Genomic DNA, 27,474 nt, shown 5'->3' with positions numbered 1-27,474 from the left:
ACCTTAAACAGCAGTGACATGCGGTCAGGATAGGCAGGTGAGGCAGGCAGTACTCTGACTCACCTCAAGGGGGTGTAGTTTCATGTTGGATGAATAGTGAAATAAGAGGCTCTTTTCAGTTCTTACAATAGTAAATCTGACTCCAGAGGAGTAAATGCCTCACCAGCCATGAACCCCACCACACATCACTGATCTCAATCAGCATTCTTTGTTCAGCTGCTGAGAAAATGAAGCTCTCGTCTTGCTCTCTTTTTCTGCAGTTCCTCTTTTCCACCATCCACTCGTCAGGGCTTCCTACGTTCCTCAGGACCTCCCACATAGCCGGGCTACGTAAGCCTCGCTTAAATTAGCCTCAGTTAGATGCAGCTGGAATGTGTTAGTGGAACGGCTTGAGCCTTAATTCAGAGATGGTGTTAGTTCAAGCGAGGCTTTCCCGATACAGCCTGGCTTTCTGTAGCTACGTTCGTGTAATACCCCCAGCTCCCTACCCAGCACAGAACTGGCCTGTTTACCCCGTTTGTCCTGTTTCTGTTGGTGCTTTAGCTTTAGCTTTGTTCTGTGGTTGAAACTAGAGCAGCTTCTATCTGAACCTCTCCTCTCCTCTTTGATATTTTTGGCTTTTGTTTTGGTGTCTTTCTTAGTCCGTAGTGAGCTCTTAGCATACTCTCTAAAACTGATCTGATGGTGACACATACCTCAGTGAGGTTTTTGTTGCTTTTGTCATTTACAAAATCCCAAATTTTCCAAAGATGATTTTTCAGATAAACCAGTGCTGGGATTGTCTTTTAAGGTCGGCTTGGCTTGCTAATTTCCTCCCTTTTTATAGCAACTTTAGCATGATTAGCCTCTTTTCAGACATTACATGAGAAAGAGCTCCCTCTGCTGGATCCTCAAGCCTACTACCTCTGGTGGTCTGAAGAACTTCCATATTCGTTGTTGAACTGAAGGAAAACCAGCATTTGAGTTTCGTGTGATTCAGTGAAGTTTTATTGTTCTTTATTTTCAGTCAGACAAATCTCCGTGCTGATGTGGACAATGGTTGTGTTCTCTGAACATCTTTTATAGAATACTGAATGTAGCTGAAAGCAGATGGAGCATGGGAATTCTTTATGCATATGCTGGCTAAAAACGTGGAGCTGTGTTGAGGAGGGGGTAAGCCCTGCAGACTTATTTAAACTATCTGTTTTTAAGAGTGTATTCAGTCACTCTGGGTTCCATTCATACAGGCCAGAACCTTGTTTACTGCTGATAACCCATCTTATCACAGCACAATGGATGTGGCCGCCCGTTCCTCACCGCAGATAAACAAAGAAAGACTATTCCTCTCTTTCTTTCCTCTGGTGTTCCCTCCTTCTCACGTGTACATCCATTCTCTGTTGGATACTAATGTTTTCCAACATTCCGCTTTCTTTTAGGCTTTGTGCTCTTTGGTAGAAGAAAATTATGGAAATGATGGAATTTAAGAAAGAATTGGGAACTAGAGTGAAATAAGTGGGATCAGGATAGAAGTAGGATCTGGATGAAGTGGGATCAGGGTCGAATTGGGATCTGGATAGAAGTGGGATTAGGATGAAAATATGATCAGGATGGAAGTGGGATTAGGGTTGAATTGGGATCTGGATAGAAGTTGGATCAGGATGAAGTGGGATTAGAATGAAAATGGGATCAGGATGGAAGTGGGATTAGGGTTAAATTGGGATCTGGATGGAAGTGGGATGAGAGTTGAATTGGGATCTGGATGGAAGTGGGATGAGAGTTGAATTGGGATCTGGATAGAAGTTGGATCAGGATGAAGTGGGATTAGAATGAAAATGGGATCAGGATGGAAGTGGGATTAGGGTTGAATTGGGATCTGTATGGAAGTGGGATTAGGGTTGAATTGGGATCTGGATGGAAGTGGGGTGAGAGTTGAATTGGGATCTGGATGGAAGTGGGATGAGAGATGAAGTGGGATTAGGGTTGAAGTGGGATCTGGATAGAAGTTGGATCAGGATGAAGTGGGATTAGGGTTGAAGTGGGATCTGGATAGAAGCTGGATCAGGATGATGTGGGATTAGGGTTGAATTGGGATCTGGAGGGAAGTGGGATGAGAGATGAAGTGGGATTAGGGTTGAAGTGGGATCTGGATGGAAGTGGGGTGAGAGTTGAATTGGGATCTGGAGGAAAGTGGGATTAGAGTTGAATTGGGATCTGGATGGACGTGGGATGAGGGTTGAATTGGGATCTGGAGGGAAGTGGGATTAGGGTTGAAGTGGGATCAGGATGAAGTGGGATCTGGATAGAAGTTGGATCAGGATGAAGTGGGATCAAGGTTGAATTGGGATCTGGATAGAAGTTGGATCAGGATGAAGTGGGATCAGGGTTGAAGTGGGCTCTAGATGGAAGCTGGCGTTGATGGCTGTCTGGTTCCATCAGGGGTCTATCATAGTGGGAACGAAATGGTTTCTAAATAGGAAGTGATAGATGCTCTGGGAACGCCATGGAGCGAGTGGGACTGTTTCACGGTTATCTGAGCGTTCCTGAGCCGTTCTGATGTCAGTGACCACAGGGTGAAAGTGACCCCGGACATTTAGGATGTCCTCTTAGAGCCTTCAGGAGTCCTTCAGTAACGGGAATAAGCCTCTGAGATGAGACACTGTAATCTCAGCGAGGCAGTGGGTGTGAGTGTATAATAATGACTGCTTTAATCACAGATTGAGACAGGCTGGGGGGGTCCACCAGACAGTTGGGAATAAGCTCTGTGACAGGGAAAGGTGTGGGAAGCTCTGGGCCAACTAATAGACCTGCCAGGCTAGGTTAGTGGAATAAAGATGTCACCTTATACATCATAGGAGCTGACTGCTCCCCAGAGACAAAGGCTGCAGCAGCGCCTGGGAGGATGTGATGGGGAGAGGCTGCACAGCGAAGGGGGAGTGAAAGCTTTTTCTCATTAGAGGGGGGGGTCTCATGGGATCTTTTCTAGGTAGTAATGAATAGAAGTGCAAGGTGGTAATAGAGATGTGGGATGTTGTGGCAAATGAAGCCTTGAATAGGTCAGACTCTGCAGGAAGCTTCGGCCTAATTAGCCTGAAGATGTGCTGAAATCAGACTTCCTGTCTCATCAGAACAATGACAAAAAAATGATCCAAAAGCAGCCTTAAAGAAATCAAGATGGAGTGTTTTCTTTATAAATCTCCTCAGTCAGATTACAAATACATCATCACATTCAACTTCAACGTCTTCAGCTTTCTCCGTCCATTTTCACCGCTCACCCCTCACCTGTGGACAGACTTCCTGTTTGAGGAGACCAATAAAAGTCTGCTCAACATCTACTGAGCTGGAGCTAAGATCTTCTTTCTTTAAATGTCAGTCAGATGGGTAAGATTCCTGAAAATCCTCTTTTGATTTCTCTGCTTCACTTCCTAGTTTGGATTTTTATTTTCTACAGAATCAAAGTTTTGTATGTTTGTGAACTTTTGTTTAAAATAATAAAACTTATAGTATTTATTGGCTCTGTGAACAGAACGTTTTTCATGTTTCATTTCCACCTCCAACCGGTTGAGCCGGTTTCTGCCGGAGGTTTTTCCTTTCCACTATCGCCTGCCGCCCCGTGCAGCTCAGGAAGGAGGATTGAACCAAATGTGATGAAATCCGTTGTTTCCTTAAAAAGGTGAATATTTTTAAAATTAGCTTGCATGAACACAGGTAGTATAAACAGGTCTTAAGTGGTTTCAATTGGATCACAATAACTTGGCTTTGACTGAGTGTGTCTGTAACTTGTCCTGAGATGGTCTTGTTATGAATTGGCCAGTACAAAATAAGCTGAATTAAACTGAACTGGTATACTGCCCAGTCCAGTCCTCCCTGCTGCCCTGCTCCAAACCAAACACTGGAACTGGCCCAGTATGAGAACTGAACCACCAGTTCTGTGGTCAGACTCTACCTTCTCATATCTACCTGTGTGTGTGTGTGTGTGTGTGTGTGTGTGTGTGTGTGTGTGTGTGTGTGTGTGGTTTTAGTGCCATCAGATGAAGAAGGTGTGTGTTTATTATTTGATGTGTGTGTAATGTGCTCATTAAGTGAGCTGTTTCTCAGTGCACTCTCTCAGAGGAAATGTCCAGCGAGACATTAGAGACGTTCAGAATTCCCAAAAGACATTTTCTATTTCAGTTTTAAATGTAGGATGAAATAATCTCGTCACTCTGTGTGTAGTCAGGTGGAGAGCTATATTAGCTTGTCATGGGAGACAATGGAGACATCTCCAAAGGCTTTTTCACCTCCTTCTGGTTTCATTTCCACTCCTCCTTTCTCCTCCTCCTCTGTGTGTGTGTGAGTGCTCCTTCACCTGCCCCCCCCCCACCCCCCACCTCGGTGCGTACACCTGACTTATAGCAGTGCAGTAATAATTTGCCAGACCTTGGCAGGCTGAGTGTACATTAGCATATAAATAGCAGATGCACTGAGTGCCCATCACAGTCGACTACATTTAATTTTTGGTTTATAAGATTGAATGGGTTTTTAAACACAGTGCCATCAAACTTGCCAAGAGACAAATGAAGTCAGGGGAGCAGTTGTCCGGAGCAGCGCCCTCACATCATTTTTATGAAGGATAAGAGTCTTACATAAGGGAGAGAAGAGAAGCTGCAGGAGCTGAGGAGACACTTGTGGAGGTGGCAGGAGGATGCTGACCCATGACCTGATTCACGGTCTCCATTCAGGTCAGAGTTAACAACCATTTTATAACCTATGACATCGGCTGCACTTTGTCTTACTAAAGTCCAACCCCAATTCCCAACTAGTTGGGTCTGTGTAAAAGGTTGGAATAGGAGCAACAAGAGGCTGGAAAAGTAACTGGTACAAACCAGAAACACTCGGAGGAGCATTTGACAACTAATCAGGTTAACTGGCAACAGGTCAGTAACATGACTGGGTATAAAAGGAGCATTTTAGAGAGGCAGAGTCTCTCAGATGGAAAGATGGACAGAGGTTCACCAATCTGAGACAAACTGGCTCTAAAATTGCAGAACAGTTTAAGAAAAAGTGTGAAGAGTTTGAAGATCCACCATGTACAGTGTATAATATTATTCTGAGAGTGGGAGGAATCTGTAACTCCCCAAAAGAGGAGGGCATTAAATGCCGGAAACGTCTAAAGTGTTAGTCCTCCTGTCCACCAGGAGGCAGCACTTCAATCTGCCTTTGGTGGCTTTTGTCACCAAAACTCTCACAACCTCCTTCTTCCTCAGCAACCAAATGCGTTGCTTGTCATGTAATTTTCCTGATGGGTTGATATGGTGGACTTTTCCACCACTGTGCATGGATGTCATCAACACATAGAACTGTGTAAGTATTTGTCATTTTGGGTGTACCCAGGGTCTGTCTGCATCGCTTCAGCAGTGGCTCTCCTCTTTTTAATCTCAGTCTTGTTCAGAATTTCTGACGAGTATTTCATCTTATCTTTTTTCTCCAGAGTTGTGTCAGCCAAGTGAGCAGCGCACAAAAAAGAAATGTTTTAGGGTTGTCACGATACTAAAATTTCAAACTCGATACCGATACTAAGGATGGTAAGGATAGTAATCCATACTATTTTTAATACTGTAGAGGGGGAAATATTTTATTATTCTTTTAATCAAAGTCAGAACACCACAAAAATAACACTATCCCAACAATACAACAAAAATATATTATTAAATATAAGAAAAGACATCAGCAGTTTAAAATAAATGCATTTTTTAAAGCTCTATTAGTTTATGCAGAGATCCAGTCTCGTAGTGTTCAGACTTTGTTTGCTCACTATGGTGCAAGAAATACAAAACTTAAAAAACTTCAACTACTAGTTAGTATTCTTGTTCACATAAGTGTTCCTTTCTTCACAATACTTGAGATAAGATAAGTAATCAATAACACAAACTAGTTAATAATATCTATTTTTTTTTTAAACTCTGGGGCCATTCCTACAACACTGAATTGTAGTAAAACCGCAAAAGTATTTTAGCAATCCACCCTTTCATCCCCAGGAAATCAGGGATTAGCCTCCATGAAACGGATCACGTCTGAAACCAGGTCAGCCTAACCGCACCACTAGAGGATATGACGTAAGTGTGATGAATGCGCGCCAAACACAACAACAATAACGCCGTTTGTGACCAACTGTGTTGTGGTTCTGTTCTGGACAGTCCTGGCTTGTGTACAGCTTTAGCACCAAAATGCACGGCTTTTACAACACAGTGCTGCGCTACTGCACCATCAACATCGGGACCAAGCAGATACGTCATTATCTGTGCATGCCTCTTATTGTAGCTTTGGAGTGTTACTCTTTAATCATCGTAGCGCCCCCCCACAGTGGTGATGTTGAAGTCTTTCTCCTAGTTTTCGCCACCGTGTTCACATCTGAACTGGCTTTGGTGCTGTGTGGACATAGCCTAAATTAATAATAAAAAAAAAAAAACATTTTAAAAGATTAGCCTTTTAAATGGTTTTGTCTACAGTTAGAAGGCATTAATATCTTACTGTAAGCCAGGGTGTGATCAGCCAGTTGCAGCTTCGCACAAATTATTGATTTAATCCAGATAAAAACTATCTGGATTTGGGACTCCCATTTTTCAGGATGGAGGATCACGTAGTCCTGGCTGGATGTAAAGGACAGTTTATTTGAGCAGAAGTAAAGATAGCTGCATTTCCAAGGTGTTAGCTAGATGAATGTGATGATGTGAGAACAGATGAGGCTGTACACCTGTGAACTCGGGTAGAAAGGGTTCCTACCATGTACAGATGAGAACATCACTTTCCTCCACCAGGATGTGATGCTTGTTCTCTGATTATGAGTCACAGTGTTGTTCTATCAGACATTCAGCACTCTTTACCTGGTTTCAGAGTAGGTCTGCTATTAGATCCAGTAAAATTTTTATGTATTTTATTGTTTTAGTAAATAGATATACTTTATGTATGCTTTATATACTCATATTTTTTTCTGCTTTAATATTTTTACTCCTTTTACTTTAACAAGATGTATGAAATTACAGTAAATGTCCGAGACAAGTCTGAAATGTATCTGATTTATTTCTTCAGGTGTCATTAATAAAGTTGAGTGTCATCAGCGTACTGAGAGAAATATCAGGTTTTCTGATGATGCTGTCCAATTGAAGCTTGTAATAAAAACATATGTGGTTCAAGACACAGCCCTGAGGAACACCAGAACTTAGTCAGATTTGTGTGGAGGACACATCGTTTACATGTACAAACTGGCAGTTCAGTAGAGTAACTTTTAATATTTATTTTTCTTTTAAAAGAGTCGATGTATTAAAACTAACAAAGATCAGATTTTCTGATGTAATCATCACCTGGTTCCTACTGATGACTAGGTTTAGCATCGAGTTACTGAATCCAACAGATTTACTTTTATTTGCTTCTTTTCTGGACTCTCCTTCCTTTGAGTCAACATTGCCATTACAGTAACAGTCGTCCTTTAGCTCTTTTATTTATTCAGCTGTGCTGTGGAAGTATTTTTATTTCTATCTGGGTCTGTTTTTAATGCTAAAGTAACCAATATATGTTCTGTCCTTTTCCTATTACAGTGAGACATGGCTCTACTTTACTGAAACCATCACTTCTAATTTGTCTGCAGTCTTGAGTTGCACTTAAAGAAGCAGTTTTATCTCTTGTGTGATTTTCTCTCTATGTGTCTGGGGAAATAAACCAAAGCTCTGTTAAAATGCAAAGCAGCCCCTCGTGCAGCCATGTGGTGGAATGGAGGCCATATTTTAGCTGCACTGGCCGTCAGCAAAATGTTTGTGGAGGAAAGCTAATCCTGTGGTGAGACTTACAGCTCTGCCAGGCCGGGCGACAGCACTCGATGCTATCAGGATTAAATTAGGGTGAATTAGAGACAAAGAGGCAGAAAGAGGGGGAAAAAGGATGATGTTAGGGCAGAATTTTCCTCTAGCTGGGTGATCACTTCTTAGTCTTAGGTCATTGATCAGAGCAGAATGAACCAGCTGGGATTAAAACAGACAAACACAAAAACCCATGGAGACTATATCTGTGTGTGAATCCATCTGTGAGGATGAATAATCGCAGCAGCAGCATAGAGTAATGGAGAAAGTTTGCTTCGTGTTTAACTGCATTGTCTCCACTTCCTGTAGAGAAACAAATCAGTTCACGTCTCGGTTTGAGAAGCCTCACGCTGACTCAGTGAAACATCTTTACACATCTTTCTTCTCATTCAAACAATCCAAACATAGTTAGAAATGTGAGCAGATACAAGCCGAGCCTCCATCCGAAGAAAAGCACAGGCAGAGAAACTAGATTAAAGACGGGAGGAGATGGCAGCTGGAATCATCAGCTGGATGCGTCCTGATGAGAATAAAGGAACAGATCTACAACAGAACAAGGAAATATAAACAGGAAGTTTCCCAAACTCGGCTTCTTTTCTCTGATTGCTCAGTTGAATCTGAAACTGCAGGAATCTCTGCTGTTAATGTGATCACAAATACACGTTACATTTCTGCATGCAGGAGCTGTTTTACCTCAGGGTCAGAGAGGACAGATGCTTACTGCACAGCTGGGTGTACGGTAGGGGTGTGCCATCATAGGTACCTCATGATTCAACTCAATTGCGATTCAGGTTGCTTTGATTATTAAACGATTATCAGGATTTTCAATCCCATCTTTTTTCACTATTCAAGGTTTTTTATCTCAGTCCATGGCTACTTAATACTTTTAAATCAATTCTCTATCCATTAATTCAAGTAACAAAACAAAATTATTTCAACCCCATTTTATTTATGTCAAGCCATAAATAAATCCAACACATATCCAACATTTTTTTCATATTATGTTCATAATTTACGATGGAATCTGCAGGAAAGATGTGTTAGCAGTCATTAGGAGCAGCAACATGTGTTCTGTAGGTTTGACATACAGTTCGTTGTCAGAATAGCTACCGTTGGTTATTGTACATGCACAGCACAGAAAACTGCAAATGACTGATCAGTCACTAAAAGAACTGAAATGTGTTATGACTTTGTGTACCTAGTCTTTTAATTGTTAACTGTGTTTGGTGGACATAGCAATCATTTTACTGAGCTGTTAGCTGAGATTCTGGACTTTCTGTGTATACCACACATTTATAGTTACATTTCCAGACCTGACGTTACACCAGTAAAACCGGATGTTAACCCTTTAACTCCCGGTAGCGGAGGGTGCAGGTTCAAGAGGTTAAGCTAAACAGTCAAGTTAAGAATGCTAAGTAAAGAGAAATTATAGGCCAGAAATCTGGATAATGAAGCACTGAAGGTGCATGGATGGTAGTTATTGGGCATATTGTGAATATTTCTCTCTCCTCACCATCTAGAAGCTGTGAGATTCTAATCCTGCTTTCTGTCTGTTCACCTGATGCTGATATTCATCACATATTGTTCCTTCTGTCATCCTGCTGACTTTTTACCTTTTAGTTAGTAAATCCTGAACATTTCACCCTTTGTCATAAATATTTGATTTTATAAATATATATGAAGAAATATTTTAACTGTGGTTGTTTAAAAAGAAAACTGCCACTAAATCTGTTTATGTGTTTAGTGCGGGGGTCTGCAGCCTTTCCAATCCAAAGAGCCATTTTTCCCTCAGCCGAATAAATAAAACTCCTTTAGAGACGCAGATGTTACAAGTAAATTATAATTTTTGATAAATATCTACTATAGAAAATTTGTTGTAATTTTTTAAGAACACTTTTATGTAGTTATCTTTTTTAAGGTTTAGAAAAAAAACATAAAACTTGTAAAAAGAGGATAAACAGACTTTCTTCTGTGGGATGTAGATATTTGTGGAAAATCTTAAAAAAATAAAGAAGAAAAAAAAGACAGTTTCCAATCTTATGACGAGAAAAATAGATAAAACCAAAAAATTACTGGTACCTTTAATGTTTTAATGTGGAAATTCAGTGCAATTATTCCATGAAAAAACGGAAACATTGCTAAAAACCTGCATTTGTTATTATATCTATATTTAAATATAGATTAGTTAGTTCTCAAAGTCAAACTCAGCTTTATTGTCAATTTCTTCACATGTACAAGACATACAAAGGAATCGAGATTACGTCTCCCACTGCCCCACGGTGAAGACAAGACTGGACATTTCAACACTGAAGTAACCATGCTAACGTCAACCACGTTCATGCTAACATTGACCATCGACCACCTTCATGCTAACATTTACCACTTTCATGCTAACATCGACTATTTTCATGCTAACATTGACTACTTTCATGCTAACATCAACCACCTTCATGCTAATATTGACCATCTTCATGCTAACATTGACTACTTTCATGGTGAACCGAGCATTTTGGTGACTTGAATGAAAAGTCTTGAAGTCTTTTTTGACTTCCTGATGTGGTTTTCTGACAGCCAGACCCAGGAGGGATCCATCCTTCTTTGACAGATGACTGTAAAAAGAGTTTGACGTCTTCCTGTCAGCATGATGAGTTTGATTCTGTCCACCTCTGCTTGTATTGATCTAGCATAAACAGCTTGGTGTCTCTTAGACCAGTAGCTTCCAACCTGTTTTCCACAAGGACCCCCTTCATGCAGATACTAAAAAGCCACGGACCCCCTGCCCCACCCCCCACGCTGAAACTATGTTTGGTTTTATGCTTTCAAAAGTGAGATTCTCACCATAAATAATGTATTCTGGCTTAATCCTGACATTTAATGAAGCCAAGGTTAAATTAACTACATATGGCCTTACTTTTTTTTTTTTTTTTTTCTTTCTTAAAATAGGGACAAAACATTATTCACAATGGCTCTGAATGTTCAACGCCTTGGGGACCCCCTGTGTACTTTGGGGGATCCCCTCGGGCAGTCCTGGACCCCAAGTTGGGAACCACTGTCTTAGACAACTGCATTAATGACAGATAATTAGGTTTAATTGTTTAATTGCTTGTTAACTGGATGCTGAGGATTGTTAAATGAAGAGGTTTAATTGATCTCCTCACACTTTGTCCGGAGCTGTGTGTTAGCATGGTTAACTGACTATTCTTTAGATGTAAACGATGTGTGTGTTTCTGTAATCATTCACACACATCATTTGCAAACTAATTTTCATATTTTAATGGGCTTTATCAGCAGCAACACACACACACACAGATGAAGTGAATAAATGAAAACGAGGCCTCTGGGAATAAGAGGTTAGTTTAACGTTGGGTTTTACTGCGCCTCATAACGCTAATCACTGGGATTATTATACTGTGTGTGTCCCAGCTGTGAATATATTGCAGCTAAAACACACACTGATTTGTGAAATGGAAATGACCCCTCTGTGAATGTGTTGTGTTCTGCATTGTAGCTCAGCCAATGGCTAACAACCTCACCAGGAAATTGAAAACCATAAGTTTAGCTTAACATTGAAAGAGGCTCTTCACACACAGTCATACAGCATCATTAAACTCCCCCTCCTCTGATCTCATCCTCCAGAAACAGAGAAAATCTGGACTGCCTCAGCGTCAGACCAACACGCAAAGACCAAAGGAGTCAAACTCATTTTAGTTCAATTCTTTAAGCTCCAGTGATCCCGATCAGTAAAACAACAGCATATTTAACTACGGTGGCTGAGAAGTGCAAAACACATTTACATAAAAAAAATAAAATAAAAAAAAAAAACACACATGAAGAAATTCAAAAACAAAATTACATATAATGCGTTAACATTTTGAAAACAAATTCATCTTTAATAAAACACATTCGCAAATTTGTAACCCATTTACATTGCAGGAAACACATTTATATCACAGAAAACCCCGTTACAATACAGGAAACAAACTTACGTTTTTAGAAATGAAATTTTCAAAATATTAAAGTCCTGTGCCAAGACAAATTTACAAGAGGCAAAACACAAGTAAAAGTCTCAAAACAAATGAATAAAGACAACTCGTTATGGAAAGGGATATCGCTGGAAATCTCTACCCGTTTCACTCATGGGGAGAGTTGCCACTATAAAAATTATGGTTGTACCCAAAATCAACTATTTGTTTTTTATGATTCCTATGAAACTCCCCTCTACCTGGTTTAAATTGCTAGAATCGCACATCTCCCGATTTCTCTGGAAAAATAAACCACCCCGGATCAGTTTAAAAACTTTACAGAAGCCGAAAGATAGGGGAGGATTAGACCTGCCTAACTTTCAACATTACTTCCTAGCTAATAGGTTGCAATATGTCCTAAAATGGCTCAAACTTAGTCCACTAGATGACCTGTGGATAAACACAGAACAAACATTTTGTGACAATTTGTAAATTTTCTTTTTTCAGCTTAAGTATAAAAAAGCTAAAGTGCTTCAAAAGTGTTAACATCAGCGCTTCTCTGACAGCCTGGTGGGAATTTCTCCAAAAAACCAACTCCTCAATATTACCATGTAAACTCACACCCATCTGGAACAATCCTGATATTCTACTAAACAAAAATATGCTAAACTTTAACCAATGGACTAACAAAGGAATGAAATACTTTCAACATATTATCCGTAACAGAAACATTTTATCTTTTAATACACTATCATCACAATATGGGATTAACAGCAACAGATTCTTAGAATATCAACAACTCAAAACCATAATACACACAAAATTCCCCAGGGTCTGGGGGCTTCCTCCCTCCGGCTCGGGAGACCCTGCCTGGGCCTCGGGGGGGCTTGGTCGCCCTGGGCATGCCATCGGCGTCGGGCTGATTCAATGCCAGGCAGGTACCCTTGGGATACGATGTGTCCGTAGGGACGAAGGGAGGGGTAGGGGTAGGGGGGCAGCGGGGCTCCTGGTGGGCAGTAGGGGGATTAGGGCTCATGGGGGGTGGACTCTGCTTTCCTTCTCGCTCTCTCCCCTCCTGCTGGCGGCTCCTTTGGGGTGGGTGGGGGCACTGTGCCTTGGGCACATTGCGGGATCCTCCCAGTGGACCCCTGCAACTGCCTGCCCCACTAGATTTTAATCACAACCTAGACACCAATATACATTTAGGGCCTCAGGGGGACGGGTACATGGGCTGTGGGTGGGCGGACAGGGAGCTGCCGATCTTGGCCCACTGGGGCCTGTGCCCCGACACCACAGGGGGATCTGGCTGGGGCTCTCCTCTGCCACCCTCTGGGTGGGGCTGGATTTGTCTTCGGGGTGGGGTAGCTTGGGTTAGTGCTCCGGGGCTGCTGCTGAGGGCCCGGGTCTTTGGGCTGCCCTGATCTGCCTCTAGCCTCCGTGGAGGCGTGGTCGCATTTGCACGATCTCACTCACCACTCTTCATCACTAGTCACTCCTTATTCCTCATCCTCTGCACGCTGACAGTCACTGAGTTGTCCAGTGGGTTTATACACAATTTTCTGGTGTGTTTATGTACAAGTTTAACAGTTTGTTGTCTGGTGATAGTTTGGATTGAAGGGTCGATGCCTTTTTTCAGTGGTTTTTGTCTCCTCTTTCTTCTTTCCCTTTTGATTCTTTTTGCTGTCTTCCTTCTTTTTCTGTCCCCTCTGGTCAGGCCCAGCAAGATTACATAGATTCTATGATTGAAAGTAAATAAATAAATTAACTAATCAGACTATCAGTACATCTAACAGTCCCCTTGGCAAAGCAAATTTGTTTGGCACAATACATCAACCAGACTGTCATTCTGCTTGCTATGATGCTGGACAGGACAGGTTAAAAAATAAAAAAACAGGTAGGTTAGAGACAGGCCTAAAGTCTGATGGAAGGGTTCTTTTCATCATGTATAAAACACAACGCTGTGGGCCCGAATACCTCTAGTCCTGAAATAAAACTGGAATAACACCACCAACTTTTTAGGGTTTTATGCTGGAGCAGCACTTTAGTCTGGACAGACCATGTCTTCTTTAGGACAAAAATCCAGTAGGAAGTTTTATTTAAAACATCAGTGGAGGTTTTGAACTTTGTGGTTGAACAACAACCAAATTTTTTTCTCCTCCTTCAGATGAAGGCCATGTCTAATGGAAAGGAGGAGGAGGAGGAGGAAGATGATGATGATTTTGATGAGGTTCCGGAGAAAGAAGGATATGAGCCGCACATTCCTGAACATCTGCGTGCCGAGTATGGTCAGTTAAACTACACAAACACACACACACGTGCACAAACACTGACTTTAAGCTACAAAAGAAGACCTGATGCTGCCTTAATCCACCAAGACTTTCACACATTTATACAAACAAACACACACACACATACATACATACATGTGCACAGTCAAGCAGTTGGTGGAGTTCAGGTCAACGTCTTCTTCTGTGGTTTTATTCACAGTATCCTCAGACCCAGCAAATAAACAGAACTCTGATTAACGTAATCACAAAAAATTAATGCATTAAAAAAATTTACACATTTAATCGCAGTTTGCATTCCAAACAACACGGAACATTTATCAGTGCACGATTTCCGGTACACTGAATAAACTGAGACACACGTCAGAGCTCGGCTAAATCAGTGATGCTATCTTAGCTAGATTGCCGCTATATTTAGTGAGTTTCCAGACCCATCTAGTGAGTCTGGAAGCGACTAACAACAAAGCTAGAGACCTTTTCTGGTGTTATTGGAGACATTTGGAAACTGAGGTGAAAGCATGTTTACTTCTTCTCAATGAGCAGCTTCCACCTCCTCCCTCATCCAAAGGCCCCTCACCCGTCCATCAGCTTCCAGCTTCAGATCCGGAGACGTTCCCCTCTGCTTCAGGACCAGACTGGAAGCTGCTGCTGGCTGATCCCGTCCTGGCTTACCATCACATTTTAATGCCTATTAATGAAGCGTGTGAAGGAAAAAATTTAGAAAGTTAAAGTTGTGTAACATGTTGTAGACTCGTAATCACATTAAGAAGAATAGCTGGAGCTGCTAATTCAAGGACTTAAAATGACACTTTTAACTTTAGGTCTTTCATTTTCTACCGTATTGAATTTAAATTAAATGCATTTTCCAGACATTACTAGAGCTTGAGTTTACATTATTGTTTGTGTCTATAATTTGATTCAGTCATCCACTAAAATCCGTTTAAATTAAAACAATTTACATTTAAATTTAAATAGTTACTCAGTAGTCTTTTAATTTAATCTCACTTGAGTAATTTTTCTGGATGACTACTTTATACTTCTGCTAAATTAATGTTACCTTGAAGACACGTACAGTTTTTGGTCACTCCACCCAGACTCAACTCCCCCCACCATATTCAGCCTGCGGCAGCATGGCAGGCTAGAGGTCACATGTCCAGGTCAATCCAACCCACCGCCTGCTGGTTTTATTGCGCAGTCAGGACAACATAGGGTTTTCTCCATTTCAGAAGGAAGGATGTTGGTATTCCTGTAGCAGCTCCAGGCAGCAGTAAACACGGTCCTGCTCCGTCAGCCCGATTCAGCCACATGAGCATGTGTGTGTCTGTGTTAATGACACCATAACACAACATGTTGATGGTGCAGTTATTGCTGTGTCAGCCTTGTTGTTGTGGCTGGGGGCTGATGACCTCTGGCCCCTGTGAGCCCCACCACCATTTTCCTGACTTATCCCATCCACCCCGAGTCTCTTCCTCACCTGAGAGTTGGTCCGTCTCCTCTCCACCTCCCTCCATCCCTAATCAATTAGAAGCTGCAGTAATTAGATGGTATCTGATGTGTGTGTGTGTGTGTGTGTCAGGGTGATTAGTGGGCTAGGTAATGATCTAAGGGGCCGTACCAAATTAACAATGCAACCTCTTTAATGAGCTCCTATTAGCCCTACACCCAGATTTTACCACCCACCCTCACACACACACACATCCTGCTGTTTTCTTCAGCTGAATTAGAAAGACGTTTGTCCTCTTCAGTAACCCCCACCAGACCCAAACCCTAACCCTAACCCTGGTTACTGGACCTGCAGTACCCAGACCTTGTTCAGACCTGCTTTGACAACATGAAAATTAGTGATGGGTGCCAATGCTATAAACACTGACCCTCAGTCACACCTTTACAATATTCCCGTTAAGCAGCCTTAAGCACAAAAATGTGCTCAAAGAAAAATAATTAAGATCTTAAAAAAGTTGTGAATGTTTTTATTGTTTAATTTTTTATTTATTTATTTTTTTTTACATTTTTTTGCTTCGTATTAAATACTCCTGTTAAGCTCCATTCAGAACAAAAATGTGCTCATAAAAAACAAGCTATGAAAAAAAATGCATTTCATTATGGTATTCTGAAATATTAAAAGTGGCAAAAACCATTAAAAGTGACACTTCAAAATAAAAGGTTAATGAAATATGTACTCCAGTACTACAAAATAAAAGTTTTACTTCGTTTAAAACACCATTATGAAATAAATTAATTGATTAAATATCTTAAATAAATTATGTGTAATGAAATAAATAAATATAAAAATTAAATAAACATTGTTTATATACCATTATAAAAAATTGCAGTTAAATAAAAATAAATCCAATTATTAATTGATCATTAAATAAAATAAATAAATAAATATATTAAATAATATTAAATAAAAAAGTGTAAATAAAAAATAAAAATATTATTATGGAATAAATGTGTCAACAAATAAAGAATAAATAATTAGGTAACCATTGAAAAATGTAAGTTTTGTTAATTCATTTTGTATTTATTTCATTTTAAATGAAACATCTCTCCATAATTCAGAGCAACAGGATGCATTTAATGAGCCAGCCTTTGTTTACAGTAGATGTCAGAGATTCAAGTAGGATGATTCAGCATTTAAATACAGAAGCTCCTCCTTTCACACATATCTGTATTTCATAAAGGAATCTCTGTATGTCAGACAATGTGTTTGTCTGCAGCTGCTGCCTCACCCGTATTAGGACCTTTTCTGTCACCATAGTTACACAGATGCTTCAGAAATATTATTTTATTTCCCAACTTGCCATACTTCTAGTCTGGAAGTGTTTTTTTCCTGCAGCCTCCGTACGACCGGTGTTTTCTCCATGATGAAGATCATTATCTGCTGTGATTTTATAGAAAATGAACAGAATAAGATGGATGAAGGTGATGAACCTGCGGTGAAAGAAGAGCTGGGTCCTCTGAATGCTGGATAGAGAAGGTTTTCCGTTCCCTCCTTATCACATTAGCTGCTCTTTTCTCCTCTAATTTCTCTGATTATTGAAACCTTTAATTTTATTTTCGGATCTCTCACGCTTTTCATCTCTGCCAGGAAATCACATTCATCACTTTCCCACATTTCCTTTCCTCTTCCTCTCCTCCCCTCCATCCCGTTCTGTCATTCCGGTTATCTCTCCTTTTATCCCCCTCTCTGCTGTCAGGACACTATCTCTCTCTTTCTCGAATTAACATTTTAATTACAGGCCCTGCTTAACCCTGGAAAATCAATACCTCTTTCCACCTTCTTTCTCTCTGCAGCCTCGCTAACAACCCTCACACACACACACACGCGCGCACACACACACACTTCCGGCATTGATCTGTGCGTCTTAACGTCCACATCATCCCAACAAACCTTCTCCATTTGGAGACCTGAAAAGAGCAGATTGAGTCTGTATTTTACCATCTGACGGAGGCGGAGCAGAGATGCCTGGAGGTGTGAGGTGATAACAGGCTGCTGAGCTTTGACACACCTGATGTGTTCACTATAACTCACTTTAAAGTCTAAACGTCTCATTTGTAAATCCTTTAAATGGACCCTCCAGAAGTGAACTTATTAATATGAATTAACAAGTCAGTTCCATGATTTCAAACATGTTCACACAACATTTTCCTCTGTGTGTAAAAGTCCAGTTAAATCCACATCAGTCCAGTTTCTGATAACTGTGTTCATATAAACCAGTTGATAAAATAATGAGCTAGATAAAGAAACCACCGGATTAGATCAGATCTTTTCTTTGATTCATCCTCCATCCTGAGCTGCACCAGGAGACCTCCATCAGAACCAGGACCAGGAAGGAAAACCTCCATCAGAACCAGGACCAGGAAGAAAAACCTTAATCAGAACCAGGACTAGGAAGAAAAACCTCCATCAGAACCAAAACCAGGAAGAAAAACCTCCATCAGAACCAGGACCAGGAAGGAAAACCTCCATCAGAACCAAAACCAGGAAGGAAAACCTCCATCAGAACAGGACCAGGAAGGAAAACCTCCATCAGAACCAGAACCAGGAAGAAAAACCTTAATCAGAACCAGGACCAGGAAGAAAAACCTCCATCAGAACCAAAACCAGGAAGGAAAACCTCCATCAGAACCAGAACCAGGAAGAAAAACCTCCATCAGAACCAGGTCCAGGAAGGAAAACCTCCATCAGAACCAGAACCATCTTCCTGAACTGGTTGGGGTTGGAGAGGACAGGAAAGAGGGTCAACCAGCTGCATAAATCTAGTCCAGGGATTCCTGCTGAAAAAGAAAGGAAATGAAAGACAAGAACAACGTCAGATTTTCTACATGAAGAGTAAAGAGAGGAGCCCAGTGCATCATGGGACTATAGCAGCAGGTCTAAAGGGATGGAGAAGACCAGGAACATACTTTCTTTTTAATGTTGGGTTTGCATCAGTTAGTGGTTCTCAAAGGTTTTTCAGCACTCAACCCACCAACCACACGAACATGTTTCCAGCATGATGAATAATAACTATCCAGGACTAAATTCATATCAAACCCTTTCCCATCAGTAAGATCTCTGTTTTCATGGAAAATGTGCTCTCCTGATGTTTTCCCTCCAAACTTTTCCAGAACAGGATGTGTTGGTAAATATTGTCTTGAACTGACTCCACCCCACAGGATGCTCAGGAGGAAGAGCAGTCGTCTTCCAACCGGAAGGTTGGTGGATCGATTCCAGAAAGGGTGAATGTGACGTGCAGTGTGAAGCACTTTGAATGGTCAGGCTGACTGGAAAAGGGCTGTATGAGGACAGTCCATTTACACCATCCATCAATATCAGTTCAGAGAAATTCATTCTCTGAATGAGTTGTAGTGTAAATCTTTCCAACCCTAACCCGGTCTAAAGACTGTTCATGTTTGGATAACCGCTTGGATAACAGTTTTTATGTTAAACACACTCCTGCCTCCAAGGCTACTTTGCTTTCACATGATCTCAAGATTCATGATTAGGACTTACACGTAAGTAAATAAGGTAACATATTCCATATTTCACTGGTGAGTAAAGTTTAATGTATATTGATTCATAGTTCCTATTGCAAATACATGTCATGGCCAACAAAATGAAAGACAGGTTACAAATCTTAAAAAAATTTAAATGTGAGGTGGCCTTTCTGGAACCAGACTGGAGCCCTGCAGTGCTTGCAGGTCGCTCTGTGGTTTCCGTTTGCTGGGGCACAGACGTCCTTTTATGTGTTATTTTGCAAATTGCTGTAATTACAAAATCAAAAGTACAACCTATGCCAGGGGTCGGCAACCTTTACCACTCAAAGAGCCATTTGGACCCGTTTCCCACAGTAAAGAAAACACTGGTAGCCACAAATCCCCCATGACATTTAAAATTAAATAAAACTGCATATAACATTTTTTCCTTTGCCTTTATTTTATATATAAACAAAATGTGTTTATTAAATCAACGAACGACTGAAGAGAAAGCGACTTTACATTTCTGCATTCAACAAAAACATTTTAAATAATAAAAAAAGACGTTGGGTTGAAGGTTATTTTCTAGGAAAATACCCAATATATCTATTTGAGTCCTCGTATTTATGATAAAACACCAAACTTAAATGATCCACCGGCAGCAAACCAGAAATGCCGTTGTTTCTCAATAGCCGTTAAAAACAGTTAAAATATTAGTCATACTTGGTTGATGTGATTTCTGCTCCTGAACCTCAGCCTACAGCGTCTGCACATCAGGGCTGCGTCACCTTCATCTTCACTCAGGACTGGAAGCTGTTTGCTTGTAGTAAAGTTCATGTTGGAGAACACCTGCTAAGATGGAAAGGACTCCAAGTGCATACCTTTTCCTTTTCATGTTCACATGAACGTCGGGAAAGTGTTCGAAATTTCGAACTCAAGTTTGTCCGGTTTGGGGAGGTTTTCAATATCACGCCATTTGTGATTCTGAGCGAGAACGGCCCTCTGACGCCGACATCTTCCAGGTCTTCTGCTGAGCCAGTTCCACCTCAAGATAGGTTGACTCACACCTGCTAATGCAGTTGTATTTAGGATGGATCAAGGCTTAGGGGCGTGACAGGGAAGGATAATGTAGGTTTTTTTCCCTCTCTGAACAGACGTTTGTGGTGATTGCAGAATGTAAATACTCCGAATTTATCACGTGAGCTTCTTTAAACTCTCTCAGACTGAGGAAGTGAGACAGTGTACTTTTCTGTAAATCTCTGGCAAGCACCGTCAGCTTGCGCTCGAAAGCCAAACCCTCCTCCAACATGTGCAGGGCTGTGCGTCCTTTCCCCTGAAGTGCTGTGTTCAGGTGTGCTGCCATGTCTACCACGAGGTGTAGCTTTTCCAGACACTCTGGCTGTTCCAACTCAGGAAGTGTGAGCCCTTTGCTGCTCAGGAAAGTTTTCACTTCTTTCAGACACAAAGCGTGAAAATACGTTTTAATTGAATACACGTTAATTATCTTCAAAAGCCAGGGAGCCGCATTAGAGGGATGAAAGAGCAGCACGCGGCTCCGGAGCCTCTGACCTGCTGACCCTCATTATTTCACAAATGTTCGGACAACCATTCTGTAGACTTGGATAGAGCAAGGTATTCTGGGAAATGAAGTGCTGTCAATTACAGCTGATGCTCACTGTTTTATTGAGGATGTTTTAATGTTTAATGTACAAAACAAAATCCCATTTACTATAATAAGTTATTGTGTACATTAAGTCCATAGAAGCATATCTGTGTGAAGTTTTTGTTGTACTTATGTCTAATCATGAAGAGCTTCTTTGTTAAATATCCCTCAATTATGTTTCATGAATTTCTTTGATTTTTATGGAATTCCTGCAGTTTCAGATTGAATTGCAATTCCACTTCCTGTTTGCAATCTCAATTCAAACTCAAATTCAAGAATTGAAATGGAATATAGGTGAAATTCTCAATTCCGTTTTGAATGTTGTAGCAGTCTGCCGTGGATCATCAGCAGCAGCAGCAGGAGGACATCTTCACACACCATCAAGCTTTTTCTGCTCTTAGCTACCTCAGAAGAGACTCCAGGGCTTTAGATGATGTGGAGCAGGATTTTAGCGTCTTCCATGTCCGCAGAATAAAGACTTGCAGGTGGACTCGGCCTGGAACCGCCCCCACTGTGGGAGTGATCTGTCTCCGAATCTGAAAGAAAACACTGACGGGGTCAGTCCTAATAACGCGTGGGATCAGCACGTCGGCTTACGGCTTCTCTCTGATCTCTGCTGGTCAGTGTGTGTGCTCAGTCCCCAGAGACCTGATCCCCATAAACCTGACCGCACACAGATGACTTGCTTGATCCTGGACTGCAGGTCGCTCATCGTTCCCGTCAGCACTGGAAATGAATCTGTTTGAACTAAAAGAGCCGTAACAGAAAACGTCCTTCCATCCATTTTCTATAAACCTTCATCTAATTAATTTCAGATTAGTATTAATAACAACTAGATTAAAATAAAAGTATATCCTCTAAAAACCGTGTGTAATCGAGCTGGAAGTCTCCTGCAGGCCGTGGTTCAGGAGGTGTAGCTTCATGAGATGATCAGCATAGCTAAGATGGAGCAGATCCGTGCTTTAAGAACATTCGGAAGCCTTTTATTTATTTTTTTTTTAGTTGTTGTTTGGTCTCTGTGCTGTGGTTTTTAAATGATCCCCCTCCTTTTTTTTCTTTGTTATTATAATGTTTTTTAACTGAAGTTTTCCATGAAGATGTTTAGAAACACAGTTCTCTCTTTCCAGGTCTGGATCCCTTACCTTCCACCTCCACAGCATCCGTCAAACAACAACAGCCTCCTGCAAAGAAAACCACAGCTACTCCTCCTCTTCCTCCTCCATCCAGCTCACCTTCTTCGTCCAGGCGTCTAAGGAGGCTCATGGAGGAGGAGCAGGATCCGACCTCAGCTGCTGCCACACTGCGCCTCCTCAGACAGAAGATCCCCCTTCCCACAGAGTCCAGGTGACTGGTTCAGCTCCTTCCTTTTCCTCTTTCTGTCCAGCCAGTGTGATGAAGGTGTGATGAACTTCCTCCATGTCTCTCCTCCAGCAGCTCTTCTGACCTGGAAGCATCTCAGTCCTTCTCAGAAGAGAAACCGGTGGAAGCTCCGGTGGTGCCGTTTGGTTTGGACCTGTACTACTGGGGCCAGGAGCAGCCCAACGCTGGCAAGATCATCAAGTAACACACACAGCTGAGGTTTTAATGGAAGTGAAATGAACCAGGACTTTATTTGAACATTTTAAGATAATATTCTATTCTATTCTTTTCTATTCTTTTCTATTCTGTTCTATTCTACAGTCATTTAGCAGATGCTTTTATCCAAAGCTACTTACATTTAAGACATAAAATATATATATTTATGTATGTATATACATTTTTAATTAGTATTTTACTAAATATTTGAGCCAGTGTGGTCTCCTCCTGCAGGTCGGCCTCTCAGCATCAGTTCTGGGTTCCGATCCAGGCGGAGGAAGAGGTGGAGAACCAGGAGCTGCTAGCAGAGAGCAGGAGCAGATACATCTCCTTCCCCGGCAGCTTTGTTCCCGTCAGCCATTACTGCCGAGCGCCGCTGGGAAACGGGAAGCTGTGTCAGCGTCAGGACCGCCTCAAGGTAACACTCGCGCTTGCCGTGTTTCGGCTTTGCAAACATCTGCCAGAGTGTGACCCACTGCCCTCCTCAGTGTCCATTCCACGGTGAGATCATTCCACGGGACGAAGAGGGTCGACCCTGCAGGGAGGAAGACTACCAGAGGGAGGAGCAGGAGGAGAGAAAGAGGAGGGAGCAGGAGCCTGGTGAGGACTACTTTCCCTCATTTGACGAGTATTTTGTTAAAAGCAGATTTTTTCCGTAGAGACGATGAACAACTGAGAGCTGAAGACTCATGTTTTCTAGAGAAAGTATGTCTGATGTCCGCCGTGTGGGAGGAACCCGACTGCTTCTATCTGCACTTTCACATTTCTCACTGATAAACGTTAAAAACACGTCTAAAACACGCAAGAGAGAAACGTCCTCAGCCCGCTCAGCTGAGTCGTTACGATGCAGAAACACTCATTATTAATGAGTTAGCTACAAGCTGCAGAAGAATGAAGGAAGTTCCGGTTTAGAGTTTTCCACCTGTTTCAGTCTCAGACGTCAGTGTTTACCGGCTGTTTGTTCCTACACCTGCCTTCAATTTACAAACTACTGATCAATAATCCTTTTAACTATTGTAATTATAACAGGTCAGTGAATGTGTCAGAAAATGCACCGTGGGTAAGTAATTTAGCCATTTATCAGGGCAAATATAACTTTCAGAATCTGGCATGTATTTGTCATTATTATATAAATATGGCAAAAATTAACCCCCCAAAAAAACACTTAACTCTCAGAAACAACATTATTATTATTATTTCCAGCGTTAACTGTTATTTACACAGAGAACGTCAGTACTGTACTCAGCCCGAATCAAATGACTCGTTACCAGACGTCTGCAGAGCTGAACGACATCTGATTCAAGTGAAGGGTTACATCTAAAAGCTGATCTTGAGGACCGAACTTGGGCACCCCTGATGTAAACATTACATCATTAACTGGTCAGGGTGTCTCAGAGTTTTGTTTTTTTTTTCCATCATGGACAACGAGAAACACAAGATTCTTCTGTGGCTTCGGGATCTCCTGGATCCAGCTTGGCGGACTGCAGGCGCTCCGCGTCTGACACACTCTGGTGTGGATTGACACGGCACGGAGGTCAGAACAAAACCAGAACACGGACCCGGTGGACATTGCTGGTTAGCGGTAAAGAAAATGGATGGATAATAATATGTTTTACACTTGCGAGGAAAAAAAGTTGAGGAAAAGTGTGAAAGAGTTGAAAAATAAATCTGTACAATAAAAAGTGGAAATGAGTAAAAGTAAATAATAAATTAACATAGAAATAATAAAAAAATTGATAAACAGATGGATAAATGAATGAAACATGAAAAACACATATTTAGTTATTCATGTAATCGTCTAGTTTAATTATTTTTGGTTATGGCCGATTTAGTCCCAAATACGTCCCAACAAGGAGAATGAGGATGAATTTCCAGAAGTTTGCGGTGGAAATGCAAACCGTGCAGATTAGCAGGAATTCCTTCACCCTGGTGAATAAATTCCAGGTAATAATTCCTGCTAATGTTTCTGGGAAGCCCCGTAGTGAAGCTTTTTGTTGCTGGGACGAGCCTGAACAGATGAGGGTTGATGAGTTTTTTTCCTCTCGGCCACCAAACAGAAACATTTCTCGGCGTGCCGTCCACACACCGCTGCGACATCACACCGTGTGGGAGGAAAATGACCGAGCAGCTCAGCTGTGTGTTCGCAGCTTTATCAGTGTTTGTTGTTGTTGTGTTTTCAGCAGAGAGGGTCACCAATCTGCAGGATGTCCACCGGCTGCCTGCAGCGGCTTGTTAACCACCACCTCTTTGTGGGTGTGGGTGTGTGGAGTGCAGCCCAGTGACTTGTGAAATAGCATCTTTTGTTACCAACTACACTATTGATCCATGAGTCAATCTCACACAAACACACACACAAATCAATCTCCCAGTAGGAGGACAGAGGCCTGACAGTGTTTATGGACCATTGGCTTCAGATCCTCTACCTACTCCGACACGCAGCAGCTCTGCAGCCAGTCTGGCTCCAACTTATATCAGCCAGTGTTTCACCAATTAACCGGTTTATAAATATGAATTAGCTGATGACAAACGTTAAGTCCCAGCACTCTGGCATGTTTCTGACAGTAAACAGAAATTAACAGTCTGATTACAAAACGGGGAAAAAAATCAACATTTTACAGCCGACCTTTTAGATACTCTTCTGTTTGTTTTATTAACCTGAAGGTTGCAGGTATCCACTGACGTCTACCTGCAGGAAGGTAAAAACACTACACGGTAGGGCTGGGCGATATGGCCTTATCCCGATACACAATAGAGATCTCTTTTTATTCTGAACCAGAAGAATCTAGTTCTAGAAGATCAAGTTTAGTTCTATAATTAAAAAAAGTTATAAAAAACTATTTAATAAAATATAATATCTTATGTTTTTCATTAAATTATTTTATATTCAGATATTATCTTAATTGTTAGGTTTTTCTGTTCTGCACCAGATCACAGCAGCAGTTATCTAACGTTCCCTTTTCCTTTTTAAACAGCCTGGTCTTTTTTCATCTTTTCTCATGTTGACATGTAATTACGTCACGTCATGTCTCTACCTGCCGCGTGCACACAGGTGAGCTACACTCCCACCAGCAGCAGACAGAGCGTGCACGTTAGAAACTGTCGCATCAACCAGCTGTAAATCAGACAAACATCTGCTTTAATAACAACGTCTGCTCAAAAGAGCAGCTGGAGGAGGTTCCTGGTACCAAGAACTTCATGTCCATCGGGAAACACACACAGCTGAACGTCATTTCTGAGGCGAATTACTGGAATCAGAGGCCTTTATTATTATAATATATTTATATAATAATATATTTATTATTATTATTTATTATATCAAAGGCCTTGTAGAAGTCTAAAAAGAGGACAAGAGCCTTTAACTGCACTGCATCAGAATAGTCCAGTAAATCCATCACCAGCCTTACATTGTGTTTGTGTTTCTGAATGATTTCACTAAAGCCAGTTTTTAGTTTGCATAAACTAAAACTAATATTTTATAGTCAGTTGTTAATAATGAGACTGGACGCCAGTTGTCAGTATATTGTGTATCTTTGCCTGATTTTGGGATAAGTGTAATAATTCGTTGCTTCATGGTAGTAGTCATGTCATTGTACATATGGAACAGAGGGCCCGGAGTAAAGTCCCAAAAGTGAATATAGAATTCTACTGAAAGCCCATCAATACCGGGAGATTTCCCTTTTGTCAGAGTGGAGGGCTTTTTTCTTCGGTTGTTATTTTTGCATCACAAATTTCTCTGTAAGAATCATTGATAGTTTAAGTAGAATTTTTAATTTTTTTTACAAGTCATTATAAAAGTCTAACATATTTGAGATTAAGACAGGGTTATTGGATTCAGTGCCATTTATATTAGGAGTCAGGGCTTTTCTTTGACCGTTTCTCTTCTCTAGAGCAAAGAAATACCCGGAGTTCTTCTCTCCATCCACTTGGCCCTAGACCTTATAAAGGCCCCTTCAGCCAGGTTTAAGTACACCTCGTCTAGTTGTTTTATTTCTATTTTTTCCTGTTCAGTAGCATTCTCTTTAAACATCACATTTATTCTCTGAAGTAATTGAGTCTAATTGATTTTTAGTACTTTTAATAATTTTGCTTCTTTTCTGGCAACATATTTTGTTTTGTACTTGAAGAACTCCCGTTTTTGTTTACATCTGTAAACATCTGTTTATCTAAAACTAACTTTTCTGTATTGTATGACACATCTTGTGTTTTTATTTGTCATGTATGTTTCATCTAGCTGTAAGTAGTTGCTTTTCTTGGCCAGAGCTCACCTGCAAATCTCTGTGTGACTTTTGCCTGGTTAAATAAAGGTTTGGAAAAAGAAGAAAGTAGAAACTTTACTGCGGGGGGTACAACAGCAGCACCTTTGAGGGTATCACCCTAGTAACTATCCCTTATACCCCTAAAGATGCATTTAGGTACTTCGTTTTCTGAGAGTGTAGTTATTGTCAAATATGGTGAAGTGACGAGTTTAGGAAAGATTTTATACATAAATGAGTAACTTATTAATATAATATTGAGACAGTAATGTAGATTTAGTTTTCCATGTATTCAGATGGACATCCTTGGTCCATTTAGATGTCCATGAAACATATTTTAACCAACTGAGTGGGATGAAAGGAGGGGGGTCAGGGGAAAGATGAAGGGTACAGATGAGGAGGATGAGGGTTTCAGTGAGAAACCGTCACACTTTGAGTTCTCATGTGGAGTCTTTTCAGATCTTTAAGCGATTTAAATGGTTTCTCTCTTGAAGGGGTCTGTTTTGGTTTTTGTTGAATAAACTTCTCCAGATTGCTTATTCTGTCCATCCGGCTTTAAAACGTTCTTCTGCTTCTTCCTCTGCCAGCGTTTCTGTCAGTGGAGATTGTTTCCAGAAGAGAGGACTTCTTCTTTTCCCACTTCTGCCTCTGGTTCTCCAGATGTCCTCGTTTCTCTATCACAGCTGTTTCCATGATGGATGCTCAGCGGGGAGACCAGATTCCTCCTGCTTCCAGCGGTGTTGCTGGTCTTTAAAGACCTCCTGGACTCTGTCCTGGGCCAAGCAGGCCTCAGCTCTGGCTGTCCTGGTTTTCTCAGGTCTGAGAGCTGCTTCCAGGTGGCGGACTCTACCGGAGACGTCTGCATGTTGCTGGTCCTGTTCTGTATCTCTGCATACAGAACAGCTGCAGATTTATGGCGTCTCATCTGCTCTCTGAGCTTCTCTATCTCCGTTATGAGAGCAGTTT

At 41.2% G+C, this 27,474-nt stretch overlaps 1 protein-coding gene across 4 annotated transcripts in view; it reads left to right on the top strand.

Moving 5' to 3' along the window:
- The window catches only part of uvssa (UV-stimulated scaffold protein A), a 60,829-nt gene that overhangs the window by 13,825 nt on the left and 19,530 nt on the right, over window positions 1-27,474 (top strand). For 3 of the 4 annotated variants that reach the window (XR_006011029.1, XM_041990295.1, XM_041990294.1), the window contains exons 9-13: window positions 13,935-14,055; window positions 21,808-22,024; window positions 22,112-22,240; window positions 22,490-22,673; window positions 22,744-22,855. Coding sequence is in view for 3 of the 4 variants with exons in the window: in XM_041990295.1 (XP_041846229.1) it covers window positions 13,935-14,055; window positions 21,808-22,024; window positions 22,112-22,240; window positions 22,490-22,673; window positions 22,744-22,855 (763 nt within the window). In the remaining variant the exon portion in view is untranslated. The remainder of the gene's footprint in view (window positions 1-13,934; window positions 14,056-21,807; window positions 22,025-22,111; window positions 22,241-22,489; window positions 22,674-22,743; window positions 22,856-27,474) is intronic. The other variant, XM_041990296.1, reaches the window with a different exon arrangement.

The sequence above is a fragment of the Melanotaenia boesemani genome, chromosome 7 (assembly GCF_017639745.1).
Source record: "Melanotaenia boesemani isolate fMelBoe1 chromosome 7, fMelBoe1.pri, whole genome shotgun sequence".
Lineage (NCBI taxonomy): Eukaryota > Metazoa > Chordata > Actinopteri > Atheriniformes > Melanotaeniidae > Melanotaenia > Melanotaenia boesemani.
This window is presented reverse-complemented; position numbering and strand designations above follow the sequence as displayed.